The sequence below is a fragment of the Schistocerca gregaria genome, chromosome 9 (assembly GCF_023897955.1).
Source record: "Schistocerca gregaria isolate iqSchGreg1 chromosome 9, iqSchGreg1.2, whole genome shotgun sequence".
In the NCBI taxonomy this organism is placed as follows: domain Eukaryota; kingdom Metazoa; phylum Arthropoda; class Insecta; order Orthoptera; family Acrididae; genus Schistocerca; species Schistocerca gregaria.
Genome location: NC_064928.1, coordinates 25,849,720 through 25,870,501, shown reverse-complemented (window position 1 = coordinate 25,870,501; position 20,782 = coordinate 25,849,720). Strand labels below are relative to the sequence as shown.

The 20,782-nt window shown below is 44.6% G+C and overlaps 1 protein-coding gene across 1 annotated transcript in view; it reads right to left on the bottom strand.

Annotated features, from left to right (window-relative positions):
- The window catches only part of LOC126292032 (nascent polypeptide-associated complex subunit alpha, muscle-specific form-like), a 397,943-nt gene that overhangs the window by 186,105 nt on the left and 191,056 nt on the right, over positions 1-20,782 (bottom strand). The window contains exon 7 of the mRNA XM_049985825.1: positions 11,479-11,551. Coding sequence (XP_049841782.1) covers positions 11,479-11,551 — 73 coding nt within the window. The remainder of the gene's footprint in view (positions 1-11,478; positions 11,552-20,782) is intronic.

The following is a 20,782-nucleotide window of genomic DNA, read 5'->3' as shown; positions in this document are numbered from 1 at the left end:
ATTTAAAGGATTTCTTTACTAGTTTTTCTTTATTTCGCACCATGCAAATACCGCGTCTAAGCAATTTTGCAACTTGGTTTGTCCTTCTGATGGCTTTACTGGATGGTAAATGACAGCGTGATATTCGAACAACGTGAGAGGGTTGCTCAGATTGTCTCCTAAATCGTTTAAACAGGTTAGGAACAGCAAAGGTCTGTCGGGCTTCCTTGCGGAACGCTGGATATCACTTCTGTTTTACTCAATCATTTTCCGTCGATTACTAGTTACTGTGGCCTTTATGACAGGAAATCTCGAATCCGGTCGCTCAATTGTAGGGATACTCTATAGCCACGCAGCTTGATTAAAAGTTGCTTGTGAAGAATAGTGTCAAAAGCCTTCTGCACATCTAAAAATATGGAATCAATCTGAGATCTGATAACACACATTACTTCGTGCGAATAAAGAGCTAGCTGTGTTTTGCAAGAACAATATTTGCTGAATCCGTGCTGACCGTTACATTCGAGGTGATTAATAATATCCGAAAAGAGTACATTTTCAAAATCCCACAGAAAATCTACGTTAGTAATACGAGTCTATTTTTCAGCGGATTAGTCCTATTTTCTTTCTGGAGTAACCTGTGCCACTAACCAGTCTTTTAATCCGGATCTTTCGTCGAGCGAACTGTTGTATATGATTGCGACGTATGGGGCTATTGTGTCAGCATACCCTAAAAGGAACCTTACTTGTATGCTATCTGGATCGGAAGACTTGTCTTTATTAAGTGCTCTAAGCTGTTTCGCTACACTGAGGATAATCACTTCTAAGTTACTCATGTTGGCAGTTGCTCTCGATTCGAATTCTGCAATAATTACTTCGTTATTTTGGTAAATGAATTTCTGAAACTGTGTTGAATAAACAGGATTTAGTGGTGCTTTCATCTGTAATGTTACTGTTGGCATCACGCAGTGAAGGTGTTGATTGTGTCTTGTTGCTCGTCTACTTTACACACGACCAGAATCTCTTTGGATTTTCTCTCACTTCCGAAAAGCAATTTCGTTGTGGAGGCGATTGACAGCATCTCGCATTGATATCCGCTCTATGTTTCGGGCTTCAGTAAAACATTTGCAATCTAGGTGATTTTGTGTTCTTTTCAATTTGGCATCGCTTTTTCGTTGCTTCTGTAGCAGTATTCTGAGCTGTTTTGTGTGCCATGGGCAATCAGTACCGTCTTTTATTAATTTATTCAGCATAATTCTCTGTTGCCTCAGATACTATTTCTCTGAATTGAAGCCACGTCGGGTCTACACGTACAAAGTTGGAAACGAATGGAGACAGTCTTTCAGGAAGGCGTCATATTCGTTAACCCTGAGTATACTTATGGGGCTAAAGGTTTTTAAATAAAACAAATTCTGTTAACATTATACATATTTATTCTCCATGTCTACGTCATCCTGGCGAAGAACAAATTTCTCCCAACTAGAGACCTGTTTGTTGACACCGTCACTGCAGAGTGTTTGACTCTGTTGACGGAGCCATAAGCTGATCTCTGCTTGCAAGGTTTCGTCGATATCAAACAGAAGTCCTCAAAGATGTTTTAAGTTTTAGGAACAGATGAAAATCGGATAGGACCAAGCAGGTACTACACAAACCAAAAAAAGTTTTGCATCACCCCAGTTCCCAGAACTCCTGAACACAGACCTTGACTCTGGATATTGTATCAGAGACACAGTCCCTTTGACTGCTCAGAGATGTCACTAAACCTGCCCAAAGATGTAAACAACCATGCATGAGCAGCACCTGTTAGACGGAGGGGGTCCGGCAGCCCGTCAGTTCCAGTCATTCCACCAGGAAAGAAGTACACGGCTCGTCACGTCTGTAGTTCAACCATGTATAGACGGTCAACACCGCGGTTTCGTAGCGTCCTCATTGTTACTTTGTGCCAAGAAGAGCTCTCAACAAGGGAACTGTCCAGGCGTCTCGAGTGAACCAAAGCGACGGTGTTCGGACATCGAAGAGATACAGAGAGACAGGAACTGTCGATCACATGTCTCGCTCAAGCCGCCCAAGGGCTACTACTGCAGTCGATGACCGCTACCTACTGATTATGGCTCGGAGGAACTCTCACAGCAACGCCACCATGCTGAACAATGCTTTTCGTGCAGCCTAAGGAAGTCGTGTTACGACTAAAACCTCACACCAAAGTGAGGTCCATCTTTGCAACCAAGACACCATGCAGCGCGGTACAGATTGACCCAACAGCGCGTCGAATGGACCGCTCAGGATTGGCATCACGTTCTGTTCAACAATGTGTGTCACATATGCCTTCAACCAGACAATCGTCAGCGACGTGTTTGGAAGCAGCCCGGTCAGGTTGAGCGCACACTGTCCAGCGAGTGCAGCAAGGAGGAGGTTCCCTGCTAGTTTCGGATGGCATTATGTGGCGCCAACGTACGCCGCTGGGGGTCATGGAAGGCGCCGCAACGGCTGTATGACACGTGAATGCCATCTTTCGACCGGTAGTGCAACCATATAAGCAGCATACTGGCGAGGCATTCGTATTAGTGGAGGACAATTCGAGCCCCCATCGTGCACATCTTGTGACTTCTTTCAGGATAACGACATCGCTCGAGTAGTGTGTCCAGCATGTTCTCCAGACATGAAACCCCTCGAACGAGCCTGGGGTAGATTGAAAAGGGCTGCTTATGGACGACGTGACCTCCCAACCACCAACGCCGAATCGCCGTTGAGGAGTGGGACAATCTGAACGAACAGTGCCTTGATGAGCTTGTGGATAGTGTGCCACGACGAGTACAGGCATTCATCAATGCAGGAGGACATACTACTGGGTATTAGAGGCACCGGTGTATACAGCCATCTGGACTACCACTTGTGAAGCTCTCGCTGTATGGTGGTACAACATGCAATGTGTGGTTTTCATGAGCAATAAAAAGCCCGGAAATGACGTTTATGTGGATCTCTGTTCCAGTTTTCTGTACAGGTTCCGGAACTCTCGGAACCTAGGTGATCCATTTTTTTTTTTTTTTTTTTTTTTTTTTTTTTTTACCTGTGTGTATGGAGGGCAGATGTTGCGGCGCTAGTGTGTGGTCTGGCTCTCTCTTCCTGAAGGGGGGGGATACTCCATGTGGTGACGAACTTTGAACTCGATTACAGCACACTGCGTCTCACGCACTGATGCAGTTACGTTACACGTCGCCGTCTTATGCGCTATAATTCGGATACCTTTAGAGGCATAGGTTCGGAAATACTTAGACATGAGGAGTAAAGATGTATAATGTTAATAACGTTTGTTTTGTGCAAAAAGCTTTAAGAATTTTCTCATTAAAAATTCTGAGGCATTACTTTTTAGCACGCAGTCGTAAGATGAACTGAAAGAAGCAGCCAACTGGAATGATGGTAGGAAAAGAGCACAGTCTGAGATAACGAAAATAATATTGCCACAAACAAAGGTAAAAAAAAAAATTGTACATCTACGTTTACATTTATACTCCGCAAGCCACCCAACGGTGTGTGGCGGAGGGCACTTTACGTGCCACTGTCATTACCTCCCTTTTCTCTTCCAGTCGCGTATGGTTCGCGGGAAGAAAGACTGTCTAAAAGCCTCCGTGCGCGCTCGAATCTCTCTAATTTTACATTCGTGATCTCCTCGGGAGGTATAAGTAGGGAGAAGCAATATATTCGATACCTCATCCAGAAACGCACCGTCTCGAAACCTGGCGAGCAAGCTACACCGCGATGCAGAGCGCCTCCCTTGCAGAGTCTGCCACTTGAGTTTGCTAAACATCTTCGTAACGCTATCACGGTTACCAAATAACTCTGTGACGAAATGCGCCGCTCTTCTTTCGATCTTCTGTACCTCCTCCGTCAACCCGATCTGGTACGTATCTCACACTGATGAGCAATACTCAAGTATAGGTCGAACGAGTGTTTTGTAAGCCACCTCCTTTGTTGATGGACTACATTTTCTAAGGACTCTCCCAATGAATCTCAACCTGGTACCCGCCTTACCAACAATTAATTTTATATGATCATTCCACTTCAAATCGTTCCGCACGCATACTCCCAGATATTTTACAAAAGTAACTGCTACCAGTGTTTGTTCCGCTATCATATAACCATACAATAAAGGATCCTTCTTTCTATGTATTCGCAATACATTACATTTGTCTATGTTAAGGGTCAGTTGCCACTCCCTGCACCAAGTGCCTATCCGCTGCAGATCTTCCTGCATTTCGCTACAATTTTCTAATGCTGCAACTTCTCTGTATACTACAGCATCATCCGCGAAAAGCCGCATGGAACTTCCGACACTATCCACTACGTGATTTATATATATTGTGAAAAGCGATCGTCCCATAATACTCCCCTGTGGCACGCCAGAGGTTACCTTAACGTCTGTAGATGTCTCTCCATTGATAACAACATGCTGTGTTCTGTTTGCTAAAAACTCTTCAATCCAGCCACACAGCTGGTCTGATATTCCGTAGGCTCTTACTTTGTTTATCAAGCGACAGTGCGGAACTGTATCGAACGCCTTCCAGAAGTCAAGGAAAATAGCATCTACCTGGGAGCCTGAATCTAATATATTCTTGCGTCTCATGAACAAATAAAGCTAGTTGGGTCTCACACGATCGCTGTTTCCGGAATCCATGTTGATTCCTACAGAGTAGATTATGGGTTTCCAAAAACGACATGATACTCGAGCAAAAAACATGTTCTAAAATTCTACAACAGATCGACGTCAGAGATATAGGTCTATAGTTTTGCGCATCTGCTCGACGACCCTTCTTGAAGACTGGGACTACCTGTGCTCTTTTCCAATCATTTGGAACCTTCCGTTCCTCTAGAGACTTGCGGTACACGGCTGTTAGAAGGGGGGCAAGTTCTTTCGCGTACTCTGTGTAGAAACGAATTGGTATCCCGTCAGGTCCATTGTACTTTCCTCTCTTGAGTGATTCCAGTTGCTTTTCTATTCCTTGGAGACTTATTTCGATGTCAGTCATTTTTTCGTTCGTGCGAGGATTTCGAGAAGGAACTGCAGTGCGGTCTTACTCTGTGAAACAGCTTTGGAAAAAGGTGTTGAGTATTTCAGCTTTACGCGTGTCATCCTCTGTTTCAATGCCATCATCATCCCGGAGTGTCTGGATATGCTGTTTCGATCCACTTACTGATTTAACGTAAGACCAGAACTTTCTAGGATTTTCTGTCAAGTCGGTACATAGAATTTTACTTTCGAATTCACTGAACGCTTCACGCATAGCCCTCCTTACGCTAACTTTGACATCGTTTAGCTTCTGTTTGTCTGAGAGGTTTTGGCTGCGTTTAAACTTGCAGTGAAGCTCTCTTTGCTTTCGCAGTAGTTTCCTAACTTTGTTGTTGAACCACGGTGGGTTTTTCCCGTCCCTCACAGTTTTACTCGGCACGTACCTGTCTAAAACGCTTTTTACAATTGCCTTAACCTTTTTCCATAAATTGTCAGTGTCGGAACAGAAAATTTCGTTTTGATCTGTTAGGTAGTCTGAAATCTTCCTTCTATTACTCTTGCTAAACAGATAAACCTTCCTCCCTTTTTTTATATTCCCATTAACTTACATATTCAGGAATGCTGCAACGCCCTTATGATCACTGATTCTCTGTTCTGCACTTGTTGTTGTTGTTGTTGTTGTCTTCAGTCCTGAGACTGGTTTGATGCAGCTCTCCATGCTACTCTATCCTGTGCAAGCTGCTTCATCTCCCAGTACGTACTGCAACCTACATCCTTCTGAATCTGCTTAGTGTACTCATCTCTCGGTCTCCCTCTACGATTTTTACCCTCCACGCTACCCTCCAATGCTAAATTTGTGATCCCTTGACGCCTCAAAACATGTACTACCAACCGATCCCTTCTTCTAGTCAAGTTGTGCCACAAACTTCTCTTCTCCCCAATCCTATTCAATACCTCCTCATTAGTTACGTGCTCTATCCACCTTATCTTCAGTATTCTTCTGTAGCACCACATTTCGAAAGCTTCTATTCTCTTCTTGTCCAAACTAGTTATCGTCCATGTTTCACTTCCATACATGGCTACACTCCAAACAAATACTTTCAGAAACGACTTCCTGATACATAAATCTATATTCGATGTTAACAAATTTCTCTTCTTCAGAAACGCTTTCCTTGCCATTGCCAGTCTACATTTTATATCCTCTCTACTTCGACCATCATCAGTTATTTTACTTCCTAAATAGCAAAACTCCTTTACTACTTTAAGTGTCTCATTTCCTAATCTAATTCCCTCAGCATCACCCGATTTAATTTGACTACATTCCATTATGCTCGTTTTGCTTTTGTTAATGTTCATCTTATATCCTCCTTTCAAGATACTGTCCATTCCGTTCAACTGCTCTTCCAAGTCCTTTGCTATCTCTGACAGAATTACAATGTCATCGGCGAACCTCAAAGTTTTTACTTCGTCTCCATGAATTTTAATACCTACTCCAAATTTTTCTTTTGTTTCCTTTACTGCTTGCTCAATATACAGATTGAATAACATCGGGGAGAGGCTACAACCCTGTCTCACTCCTTTCCCAACCACTGCTTGCCTTTCATGCCCCTCGACTCTTATGACTGCCATCTAGTTTCTGTACAAATTATAAATAGCCTTTCGCTCCCTGTATTTTACCCCTGCCACCTTTAGAATTTGAAAAAGAATATTCCAGTCAACATTGTCAAAAGCTTTCTCTAAGTCTACAAATGCTAGAAACGTAGGTTTGCCTTTTCTTAATCTTTCTTCTAAGATAAGTCGTAAGGTCAGTATTGCCTCACGTGTTCCAACATTTCGACGGAATCCAAACTGATCCTCCCCGAGGTCTTCATGTACCAGTTTTTCCATTCGTCTGTAAAGAATTCGCGTTAGTATTTTGCAGCCGTGGCTTATTAAACTGATAGTTCGGTAATTTTCACATCTGTCAGCACCTGCTCTCTTTGGGATTGGAATTATTATCTTCTTCTTGAAGTCTGAGGGTATTTCGCCTGTCTCATACATCTTACTCACCAGCTGGTAGAGTTTTGTCAGGACTGGTTGTCCCAAGGCCGTCAGTAGTTCTAATGGAATGTTGTCTACTCCGGGGGCCTTGTTTCGACTCAGGTCTTTCAGTGCTCTGTCAAACTCTTCACGCAGTATCGTATCTCCCATTTCGTCTTCATCTACATCCTCTTCCATTTCCATAATATTGTCCTCAAGTACATCGCCCTTGTATAAACCTTCTATATACTCCTTCCACCTTTCTGCCTTCCCTTCTTTGCTTAGAACTGGGCTGCCATCTGAGCTCTTGATATTCATGCACGTGGTTCTCTTCTCTCCAAAGGTCTCTTTAATTTTCCTGTAGGCAGTATCTATCTTACCCCTAGTGATATAAGCTTCTACATCCTTACATTTGACCTCTGTTTAGCCATTTTGCACTTCCTGTCGATCTCATTTTTGAGACGTTTGTATTCCTTTTTGCCTGCTTCATTTACTGCATTTTTATATTTTCTCCTTTCATCAATTAAATTCAATATTTCTTCTGTTACCCAAGGATTTCTAGCAGCCCTCGTCTTTGTACCTACTTTATCCTCTGCTGCCTTCACTACTACATCCCTCAGAGCTACCCATTCTTCTTCTACTGTATTTTTCCCCTATTCCTGTCAATTGTTCCCTTATGCTCTCCCTGAAACTCTGTACAACCTCTGGTTCTTTCAGTTTATCCAGGTCTCATCTCCTTAATTTCCCACATTTTTGCAGTTTCTTCAGTTTTAATCTACAGGTCATAACCAATAGATTGTGGTCAGAGTCCACATCTGCCCCTGGAAATGTCTTACAACTTAAAACCTGGTTCCTAAATCTCTGTCTTACCATTATATAATCTATCTGATACCTTTTAGTATCTCCAGGGTTCTTCCACGTATACAACCTTCTTTCATGATTCTTAAACCAAGTGTTAGCTATGATTAAGTTGTGCTCTGTGCAAAATTCTACTAGGCGGCTTCCTCTTTCATTTCTTAGCCCCAATCAATATTCACCTACTATGTTTCCTTCTCTCCCTTTTCCTACACTCGAATTCCAGTCACCCATTACTATTAAATTTTCGTCTCCCTTCACTATCTGAATAATTTCTTTTATTTCATCATACATTTCTTAAATTTCTTCATCATCTGCAGAGCTAGTTGGCATATAAACTTGTACTACTGTAGTAGGTGTGGGCTTCGTTACTATCTTGGCCACAATAATGCGTTAACTATGCTGTTTGTAGTAGCTTACCCGCATTCCTATTTTCCTATTCATTATTAAACCTACTCCTGCATTACCCATATTTGATTTTGTGTTTATAACCCTGTAGTCACCTGACCAGAAGTCTTGTTCCTCCTGCCACCGAACTTCACTAATTCCCACTATATCTAACTTTAACCTATCCATTTCCCTTTTTAAATTTTCTAACCTACCTGCCCGCTTAAGGGATCTGACATTCCACGCTCCGATCCGTAGAACGCCAGTTTTCTTTCTCCTGATAACGACATCCTCCTGAGTAGTTCCCGCCCGGAGATCCGAATGGGGGACTATTTTACCTCCGGAATATTTTACCCAAGAGGATGCCATCATCATTTAATCATACAGTAAAGCTGCATGTCCTCGGGAAAAATTACGGCTGTAGTTTCCCCTTGCTTTCAGCCGTTCGCAGTACCAGCACGGCAAGGCCGTTTTGGTTAATGTTGCAAGGCCAGATCAGTCAATCATCCAGACTGTTGCCCCTGCAACTACTGAAAAGGCTGCTGCCCCTCTTCAGGAACCACACGTTTGTCTGGCCTCTCAACAGATTCCCCTCCGTTGTGGTTGCACCTACGGTACGGCCATCTGTATCGCTGAGGCACGCAAGCCTCCCCACCAACGGCAAGGTCCATGGTTCATGGGGGGGGGGGGTTCTGCACTTACAAAGTCGAAAAGTTCGGGTCTGTTTGTTATTAGTAAGTCCAATATGTTATCTCCACGAGTCGGGTCTCTGTTTAATTGCTCGAGGTAATTTTCGGATAGTGCACTCATTATAATATCATTCGATGCTCTGTCCCTACCACCCGTGCTAAACATCTGAGTGTCCCAGTCTATATCTGGTAAATTGAAATCTCCACCTAATACTATAATATGCTGAGAAAATTTATGTGCAATGTATTCCAAATTTTCTCTCAGTTTTTCTGCCACTAATGCTGCTGAGTCGGGAGGTCGGTAAAAGGAGCCAATTATTAACCTAGCTTGGTTGTTGAGTGTAACCTCCACCCATAATATTTCACAGGAACTATCCACTTCAACTTCACTACATGATAATCTACTACTAACAGCGACAAACACGCCACCACCGGTTGCATACAATCTATCCTTTCTAAACACTGTCTGTGCCTTTGTTAAAATTTCGGCTGAATTTATCCTTGGCTTCAGCCAGCTTTCCGTACCTATAACGATTTCAGCTTCGGTGCTTTCTATCAGTGCTTGAAGTTCCGGTACTTTACCAATGCAGCTTCGACAGTTTACAATTACAATACCGATTGCTGCTTGGACCCCGCATGTCCTAACTTTGCCCCGCACCCTTTGAGGCTGTTGCCCTTTGCTGTACTTGCCCGAGGCCATCTAACCTAAAAAAAAAAATCCCTTTTGTTGCAACCCCGCGCGATGCAATAACGCCCAAACGTAACTAATAACAATTTTAATTGATATTATTCATATCAATATTATGAAAGCCCAGATGACTGGTTTCAGTGGATAGTAATTTGGTTCAGGTCACTATAAAATCCACATTAGCGCAGTAACGTGCCTCAAGTGTCGTAAGCAATGTAAACAGACATGATATCTTAACTGGATTACGATAATGTTGTTTTGATCCCCAGCCTGAAGACAGGTGTGATGCAGCTCTGCACACAACTCCATCCTGTGCAAGGCTCTTCATCTCCGAATAAGCCTACAACTTTCTGAATCTGCTTACTGTATTCGTCTCTTGGTCTCTACGATTTTTGCCGCCCACATTTCTCTTCACCACTAAACTGGTGATCCGCTGACGTCTCAAAACATGTCCTATCAAACGATACCTTCTTTCTGTCAAGTTGTGCCACAAATTTCTTGTCTCCCCGATTCTGTTCAGTACCTCATTACCTATTCGATCTCCCCATTTAACCTTCACCATTCTGCAATACAACCACATTTCAGAAGCTTCAGTTCCTTTCCTGCCGGAATTGTTTTAGCCCATGTTTCACTTCATGTATAGACCTTCAGAAAAGGTTTCGTAACACTCACATTTATAAAACTTCCTGGCAGATTAAAACTGTGAGTGGGACCGAGACTCGAACACGGGACCGTTGCCTTTTGCGGGGAAGTGCTGTACCAACTGAGCTACCAACGCACGCCTCACGCCCCTTCCTCACAGCCAGGATCTCGTCTTCTACCTTCCAAACTTTACAGAAGCTTTCCCCCAGGCTGTGGCTAACCCATGTCTCCGCAATATCCTTTCTTTCAGGAGTGCTACTTCTGCAAGGTTGCAGGAGAGCTTCTGTAAAGTTTGGAAGGTAGAAGACGAGGTCCTGGCAGAAGTAAAGCTGTGAGGACGGGGCACTTGACGCGATAGGCAAAGGTCCCGAGTTCGAGTCTCGGTACGGTACACAGTTTTAATCTGCCAGGAAGTTTCATGTCAGCGCACACTCCGCTGTAGAGTGAAAATTTCATTCTAGACTCAAATTTATATTCCATGTTAACAAATTTATCTTTTTTCAGAAATACTATTGTCGCTATTCTCAGTCGGTACTTTATACTCTCTCTGCATCGGTTATCGTCAGTTATTTCTTTGCAAAACTCATCTATTACATTTAGTGTCTTATTTCCTAATCTAATTCACCTGACATAATTTCACTACTTTTCATTATACTTATTTAACGTCTGTTGAGTGTCATCTTTAACCGCTTTTCAAAACAATACGTATTCCGTTCAGCTGCTCTCCCAAGTTCCTTTCTGTCTCTGACACAATTACAGTGTCATCAGATCTCGAAGTTTTTACTTTTCCGCTGGGAAAATTGATCCTTGGTTTCCTTCATAGCTGGATAAATTTGTAGGTTGAATAACATCACGGATAGGCAACAACCCTCGCTCAGTCCCTTCCCTTTCACGTTCTTCGACTCTTATTCCCGCTGTTTCGTTTCTGTACAAATTGCAAATAACCTTTCGCCCCTGTATTTTATCCTTGCCGGCTTCAGAATTTCGTCGAGTGTATTCCCACCAACATGACCAAATAAGGATATTACAGTGTTCTGGAGACTACTGTTATCAACTGACACTGCTTATCAGGATTACTATCATTCTCAGAATCAAGACAAATAATGAAAACTATTGTGTAACATTCTACCACATGCGCTATTCTTGGACTACTTCGCGCCTTTCAAATGGAAATGTACAACAACTAAAACATTTGAAGGTGTGTAAGTAATACTTACCAGTACATCTGTTTGTGACGACGATGTTTTCTTCACACTGGACGTTTCATTTTTCTCAGACTTCTGGGGTTTTCTGAAATAAAAAATGGAAACCACTTATTAGTTGCTGAAGAAAGACGACACAGACTTTGAAAAAGAAGTGTATAAACGGGAGTCTGTGGGCTTGTATTACAGAAGCGGTTTGCAGGTTTACGTGGATACTATCAACCAGACATTGCAGACGAGTCATAACTAGGCCAGAAGGCGCACTGAGTCGTGCATTCATGAAAATGGGTACTCGTTTGGATGGTTCGAATGGCTCTGAGCACTATGCGACTTAACTTCTGAGGTCATTAGTCCTCTAGAATTTAGAACTACTTAAACCTAACTAACCTAAGGACATCACACACATCCATGCCCGAGGCAGGATTCGAACCTGCGACTGTAGCAGTCACGCGGTTCCAGACTGAAGCGCCTAGAACCGCACTGTCACACCGGCCGGCACTCGTTTGGACACCCCGCTTAAATTACACCCATCTGAACACAAATAATTACGTAATGATGCGTTTCTCAACCTTTCAGCACTAGCGCCCTGATTTTGAATCACTGTTCCTCATCTGCTGTTCATCATACGAGGCGATTTAAATTATGACTGATATATATATATATATATATATATATATATATATATATATATATATATATATATATATATCAGTCATAATTTAATTTTTTATATATATAATATATAATATAATTATAATAATAATATATATATATATATATATATATATATATATATAATATAATTATAATATATAATTTATATATATATATATATATATATATATATATATATACCTGTTACGCTGTCGTAATAGGCGGAGAGGTGCTACTCCGACGTGGCACGTCCGCAGGTGGCGGATTGGGTGGTGGGGGGGGGTGGGGGGGGGGGGAGATCCCCACTGCCTTCACCGAAATAAAATAGCTCTCGCGGAGCAAACACAAGCCCTCTGGACTATCACTCTAGTTGTATCTCGAGAAACCTTCGGAAAGCTCCAGCACTCCAACCTCACAAATTTTATGGATTATGAGTGGAATATAAATCAAATTACCCCAGGGAGTAAAATCTCTCGACCTCAGGTCGCAAGCAGGCATTTCGGATTCTGGGGAGCTTGCACTTTCTGCTCGTGTTTTAATGAAAGAGCCTGAAAAACTCAAATTAAAGAAGAATTTTAATATAGGAACACCGAACAGTAAAGGGAATTTCTTTTGGAGGATCAGTTAAAGGCCTTACGATAGATGCACTAGCTTTTGCAGATGATATTGCTCTCCTACCCACAAATATAGCAGATCCTATTAAACAAATAGAAACCTTAGCAAAACGTGCAGCTAAATTTGATTTACAGATATCACAAGAAAAAACTAAATTCGTGTCTAACACATATAAGGAAATCAAAGAATTGCACACGATTATTGGATGTATCGAAAGGGTCAAACACTTTAAATATTTGGGAGAAACAATAACGGATACTGGCATAGAAAAAGAAGCTGTCAAACTTCGAGTAGCTAAACTTAAGAGGGCACACATTTTTACACAGAAGCTGTACAACAAAAAAAGCCTATCAACAGATTCTGCTACAGTCTTTGTCATTTCTCGTTACATATCGTTTCTTCTGTGGCGGTTTTCACATCCTCCGCAACAGATAGTTGTGGTGTGCATACTGTAAGACCTTTGGTACACACACCATCAGATTATTTGACTAGTCGCTCTAACGAAGTAGGAGAGTGTCAGCAATATGTCTCGTGGTCTTATCGTGGCGTGTTTATCTTCTGCCGTCATGTCAGACGATAGGAATGTCACTTGCACGCTTAGAGTAGCAGATTGAAGGTGACCAACTTTAAACAGATCTTGATTAATTTTCACACACATTTATTAAAATAATAACAATCATAAGCCTTACTTAACTGGATTCTGGATGCTATTTACAATTGACAATCTGAAGTTCCTTTGGTATCGGTACGTTAATCTTATTCTCACATACATTTCTGATACTTGACAAAAGTGTCTATACATTTATCTTCATGGCTATGTACAGGAATATGGTAATTTTATTAGGTGGTGGTTAGCGTTTAACGTCGCGTCGACAACGAGGTCATTAGAGACGGAGCGCAAGCTCGGGTGAGGGAAGGATGGGGAAGGAAATCGGCCGTGCCCTTTCAAAGGAACCATCTTGGCATTTGCCTGAAGCGATTTAGGGAAATCACGGAAAACCTAAATCAGGATGGCCGGAGACGGGATTGAACCGTCGTCCTCCCGAATGCGAGTCCAGTGTGCTAATCACTGCGCCACCTGGCTCGATTTTGTGACTAATACAGCGCCATCTATCACAAAGCTAAAAAAGTGGTCAAACTAAAACATTCACATTTCTTTACGTACTACACGAATAAGTAATAAAAATAGGGGGTTCCTATATAAAGAAATGCAGTTGATATCAGCTTGATCTATGGCAGCTCAATATAGCGGGCCAACCATAGTGACATCTGGTTTACCCCTTCAAGCTAGACGAGTTTCGTTCTTTGTAGTTTTTTTCGTTTGATGCTCATTTCGTGAGATATTTGGCCCGGTCACTATCAATGGACCACCCTATATATATATATATATATATATATATATATATATATATATATATATATATATATTCCTGGAAATGGAATGTTGATCATATGACTCTATAATTCTTAAAAAACTTAAAAACTCACTATTTTTCATATAAAATTTAGAAAATTATACCGGGCAAGGCCCCTCCCCCCCCAATATTTTTTATGAGTCGGCGCCCCTGCCCAAGCACGACTCATGACACATCATCACACCTTTACCTCATCTCGTACCTTCCAAACTTTGCAGAAGTTTTCCAGAAAGACTTACAGGGCTAGCACTCTGGGAAGAAGGTATGTTTTGGCGACATACACTCCTGGAAATGGAAAAAAGAACACATTGACACCGGTGTGTCAGACCCAACATACTTGCTCCGGGCACTGTGAGAGGGCTGTACAAGCAATGATCACACGCACGGCACAGCGGACACACCAGGAACCGCGGTGTTGGCCGTCGAATGGCGCTAGCTGCGCAGCATTTGTGCACCGCCGCCGTCAGTGTCAGCCAGTTTGCCGTGGCATACGGAGCTCCATCGCAGTCTTTAACACTGGTAGCATGCCGCGACAGCGTGGACGTGAACCGTATGTGCAGTTGACGGACTTGGAGCGAGGGCGTATAGTGGGCATGCGGGAGGCCGGGTGGACGTACCGCCGAATTCCTCAACACGTGGGGCTTGAGGTCTCCACAGTACATCGATGTTGTCGCCAGTGTCGGCGGAAGGTGCACGTGCCCGTCGACCTGGGACCGGACCGCAGCGACGCACGGATGCACGCCAAGATCCTACGCAGTGCCGTAGGGGACCGCACCGCCACTTCCCAGCAAATTAGGGACACTGTTGCTCCTGGGGTATCGGCGAGGACCATTCGCAACCGTCTCCATGAAGCTGGGCTACGGTCCCGCACACCGTTAGGCCGTCTTCCGCTCACGCCCCAACATCGTGCAGCCCGCCTCCAGTGGTGTCGCGACAGGCGTGAATGGAGGGACGAATGGAGACGTGTCGTCTTCAGCGATGAGAGTCGCTTCTGGCTTGGTGCCAATGATGGTCGTATGCGTGTTTGGCGCCGTGCAGGTGAGCGCCACAATCAGGACTGCATACGACCGAGGCACACAGGGCCAACAGCCGGCATCATGGTGTGGGGAGCGATCGCCTACACTGGCCGTACACCTCTGGTGATCGTCGAGGGGACACTGAATAGTGCACGGTACATCCAAACCGTCATCGAACCCATCGTTCTACCATTCCTAGACCGGCAAGGGAACTTGCTGTTCCAACAGGACAATGCACGTCCGCATGTATCCCGTGCCACCCAACGTGCTCTAGAAGGTGTAAGTCAACTACCCTGGCCAGCAAGATCTGCGGATCTGTCCTCCATTGAGCATGTTTGGGACTGGATGTAGCGTCGTCTCACGCGGTCTGCACGTCCAGCACGAACGCTGGTCCAACTGAGGCGCCAGGTGGAAATGGCATGGCAAGCCGTTCCACAGGACTACATCCAGCATCTCTACGATCGTCTCCATGGGAGAATAGCAGCCTGCATTGCTGCGAAAGGTGGATATACACTGTACTAGTGCCGACATTGTGCATGCTCTGTTGCCTGTGTCTATGTGCCTGTGGTTCTGTCAGTGCGATCATGTGATGTATCTGACCCCAGGAATGTGTCAATAAAGTTTCCGCTTGCTGGGACAATGAATTCACGGTGTTCTTATTTCAATTTGTGTGTGTACATACAAAGCTAGGGAGTTACAAAACTTACAAATTACCAAGAATTAATAAATTGTTATTTCGTAGCATCTGTTTGCTACATTGAGGAAACCAGTGTCGATGACCTCTATTGCGCCCTGTGCTGCAAGTAACGCACGAAAAATTAAAGGATTACCTCAGGCCTGTGTGGGGAGCAGAGGGGGGAGAAGCACGGCAGATGCGGGGTGCGGGGGCGTCAGAGGGGAGTATCACCAGCCCGCCATCCGCTGCGATCACTCAGGGCCGTGCGCGCCTTGGCCCATCAGCTGCAGCATTGCACGTACCCTTATATGGCGAGAGATGGCAACACGTAATGCACCACGGCGCACTGTCCAACACGATCGTTTTGGTGGTCCAGATGTCATGGTGCGCGGAGGCATAATGTTGCACGGGCGTTCTCACCTTCAAATCTTTGATTACGGTACACTCACCTATCATTGTAGATGGTACACTGTATTCCTTTCCCGTGCGCCTCTTTTCAGGTGTGCATTCGGTCATGACTTCATTTTCATGGACGGTAATGCGCCACCACATCGAACTGCACAAGTCGACGAGCTCTTAGAACGAGAGGATAGTCGGGGAATCGACTGGCTGCCCATTCCCTCGACTTAAACCCCATTGACCGCATGTGGGATGCGTTACAGAGATGCATTGCAGTACGTCCACATGCACCAACGGCGTTCCAACATTTGTCCATAGTGCAGGTGAAGGAATGAGATGCCCTGACAAAGGACTCCTTACCAATTTTGTGGCCAACACTGGAGACCTTTCCTAAGCATGCACTCCCGTCCGAAGCGATTATGTACTATTTTAAGAACCGTATCCCTCATTTTGTAATGTCCACATCTAAATCTATATACACTAATCAAAAAAAGTTTTGCATTGCCTCGGTTCCGAGAGATCCGCAACCTGTACAGAAAATTGGAATATAGATCAACATAAACATCATTTTCGGCTTTTCTATCGCTCATGAAAACCACACATTGCATTTTGTACCAGCATACAGCGAGACCTTCAGAGGTGGTGGTCCAGATTGCTGGACACACCGATACCTCTGATACCCAGTAGCACGTCCTCTTTCATTGATGGATGACTGTATTCGTCGAGGCATACTATACACAAATTCATCAAGGTAGTGTTGGTTCAGATTGTCCCACTCCTCAGACTGCTTGGTGAGTCACTTCTTCCATAAACAGCGCTTTTCAATCTATCCCAGGCATTCTCGATAAGGGTACATGTCTGGAGAACATGCTGGTCACTTTAGTCGAGCAATGTCGTCGTCCTGAAGGAAGCCGTTCACAAGATGTGCACGGTGGGGGCGCGAATCGTCGTCCATGAAGACGAATGCCTCGCCAATGTGCTGCCGATATGGTTGCACTGCTGGTCGGAAGATGGCACTCACGTATCGCACAGCCGTTACGGCGCCTTCCATGACCCCTAGAGGCGTACGTCAGCCCCACGTAATGCCAACCCAAAACAGCAGGGAACCTCCACCTTGCTGCACTCGCTGGACAGTGTGTCTAAGGCGTGACCGGGTTGCCTCCAGACACGTCCACGACGATTGTGTGGTTCAAGGCATATACGACACTCATCGGTGAAGAGAACGTGATGCCAGTCCTGAGCGGTTAATTCGGCGTGTTGTTGGACTCATGTATACCGCGCTGCAGGGCGTCGTGGTTGCAAAGATGGACCTCGCCTTGGACGTCGGGAGTGAAGTTGCACATCGTGCAGCCTATTGGTCACAGAGTCGTAACACGAAATCCTGTGGCTGCACGAAAAGCATTATTCAACATGGTGTCGTTGCTGTCAGGGTTCCTCCGAGCCATAATCCGTAGGTAGCGATTATCGACTGCAGTAGTAGCCCTTGGGCGGCCTGAGCGAGGCATGTCATCGACAGTTCCTGTCTCTCTGTATCTTCCCCATGTCCGAACAACATCGCTTTGGTTCACTCCGAGACGCCTGGACACTTCCCTGGTTGAGAGCCCTTCGTGGCACAAAGTAACAATGTGGACGCGATCGAACCGCAGTATTAAGCGTCTAGGCATGATTGAACTACAGATAACACGATTCGTGTACTTCCTTCCTGGCAGAATGATCGAACTGATCGGCTGTCGGACCCCGTCCGTTTAGTAGGTGCTGCTCATGCAAGGTTGTTTACATCTTTGAGCGGGTTTAGTGACATCTACGAACAGTCGAAGGGACTCTGTCTGTGATACAATATTCATAGTCAACGTGTATCTTCAGGAGTTACGGGAACCGTGGTTATGCAAACCACCGTATGGAGAGCGCCCTGTACCGCTACTTGTCACGCCATTTCCTTTCCTGTTCCACTCACAAATAGTGCGAGGGAAAGAAAGATTGTGTGTGCCTCGTGCCCTAATTTCTCATCTATTAGCTTTTTGGTCCTTACGCGTGATGAATATCGGCAGCCGTAGAATCGTTCCGCAGTCGACTTCAAATGCTGCGTTCTCTAATTTTTCTTGGTAGTGTATTAAAAAGAACATCGCCTTGCAAGTTAGCCTATACTGGCGACAGTTCTCCATCTGCCGAAAGACTAAAAAGTAGTAACCACCACACCCGATAGGTGCCACGTCTATGAATAGCGCAAGTAAGTTTGACTAGTGGCCCCATTGTGAATCAGCCCTGAGTTGGCTAACTTGATATACAATTAATTTAATTCCTTCTATGCCACAACAAAATGACGTCGTAGGGAGTGAGCATGGGTGTCACTGAAAAATTGATAACGAGGAGCTAACGTGTGCTCGGAGTCTTTCGCCACGGCATACATGAATAAAACGTTTTCGGATTTCCAGCAACGTCAATTCGAATAAAATCCTCAAGCTTTCGATGACCACTCCGCCATCGTCGTCAGCAGTTCACTGACTGCCAGGGCTGCTACAGTTTACCGCTTAACAGGCATGATGACATCATCAGCAGGCAATCAGATCGATCCACTGTGGCGCCCGGCAGCTAGCGGAGTTGTTGCCCGTGAGGGCAGGCGCCACGTTTGAAACTGCCGCTCCCGCGTCACGCATCTGTCTCTGCTTTCTTTCGATGTCCAACGCCCGCCCCTGTGTCCTACTGAGTGTGTATCCCTGGTATCTGTTGAAATTGTTGTTTAAACGAATCTCGGTCGCTTCCTTTATAGTGGAGTCCCAATGTGTAGATGCACGAGCCAACCCTTTAGTATTTTCGAACTGCATTTTATCTCCATTTTCTGGGCAAAGCTCCGCTATGGCCGACCTGTCAACCTCCCTTTCTTTTGTGTGGCGCTTGTGCTCAGTACAACGTTCAAGGATTTTATTCGAATTGACGCGGCTTCAAAACCGAGAACGTTTTATTCAAGGACCTGCGGTATCACAAAGATATTTATTAAGTAATATCAAGGTCAGGACAGAACAAAAATATAAACAAACACTTCAACTGTATAACATTTCATTAAAACGAACTCAGGTTGGTTGGCAACAGATTTGGGGAACCGGAATTTATGTGTAAATGAGACTGGCTACGGTGAGTGGAAGAACGCCAATCTAATTAAGCACACTCTGCTGTATCGTTCCACTGCCTGGTTTCTCACGTCAAATTGCAATTAAGCATGCAATGGACACTGGGAGTGGCTACTGCGAGTACAAGGCTGCAATGAAAAAAAGATGGTCGTCGAAACGATTGATAGGCTCCTGAATTTGACGAAGCTGTGCAATGTTACCGGTGTAGCCGGTGAAAGATTAGATGCTGTCGTGTGCGTGCGGTTGCTGCCAAAGCATCTTACTGCGGGAGATGACCCTACGTCCACCATTGTCTCACATCCACCAAAATACAAACTTTCGCCCGGGTGTCTGGACGTGTTTACAATTAACTGCTCTCTCCGTGGAAACGGAAGAGCTCTAGCGACTGTACTCCGCGACTGTCGAGAAGCAAGCCCTTCTGTTGCTCAAAATCTTCGGGAGAACAGCCATTCCCCCCAATGTTCTTGAATATACCTAACATGGTCCAGCAGTGGTTATCGTGCCAATCGTCTTTTCTAGCAAGGAGATCCAATCATGATCGACAAATCACTGCAGTGCAGTACACATTCTGCTCTCCGAAAAACCAGCGCACAGTACCTGGAAGTCGCGCAGGCAAACGCCCGGCGCACTTCACAAGACGAGGAAAGCTTTCAAGCGAAAACACGCTCTGTCTGGTCTATGAGACGATCTAGTGGGCGCCATTTTGGCGAGCCGCGGAGGCATCTGAGAAACGCGACATCCGGAGAAATTCGTCTTCCGAGTACGCTCTTCTCGTAATAAACACATTAGCTCTGCGCCAGCCCGACGCCGCTTTACCTGGACCCGCACACGGGATAAGCCGTCGGCACACGGGCCGTGCTGCCGAACGTCAACGTTGACCGTTCTAAGTTCAACGAGCTGCTGAACGTTCAAGAACGATGCCACTTGTGCACACGGTACGTGGGCCCCAACGTGGTACACGCGATCACAGCGCACTCCAGCGGCAGTTGAGGGATGTTTCTAGGCCGTAAATCACACTGTTTACTCGATGGGCGCGCGTAAAATTCTCACGTTAGCTCTATTAAAACGCACATTTCCTCCTTCGTCCACGAAAAGGAAAGTACCATGTCCAGTCAGTAAGGACATAGGCTTAAAAAAGTTCCATTACAAACAGTGGGTTATAAATTTGGAATACTTCTCCGCATAACATAACCATTACTTCATCATTCCCACATTTTAGTAAAACCAAGGTCAGTCTTACTTGATCACTGTTCCTACCCAGTAGCAGAATCTTTGCAACATGTGAATTATAAAGCGTAAAAGAAAAAGGAGCAAAATATCTTTGTACAAGTAGCGCAAGCTGTCCTATAGATTAAGCCAATCGAACAAAGTCACCCCTCAAAAAAAAGGTGAACTTATATTTACATAACATCAAATATT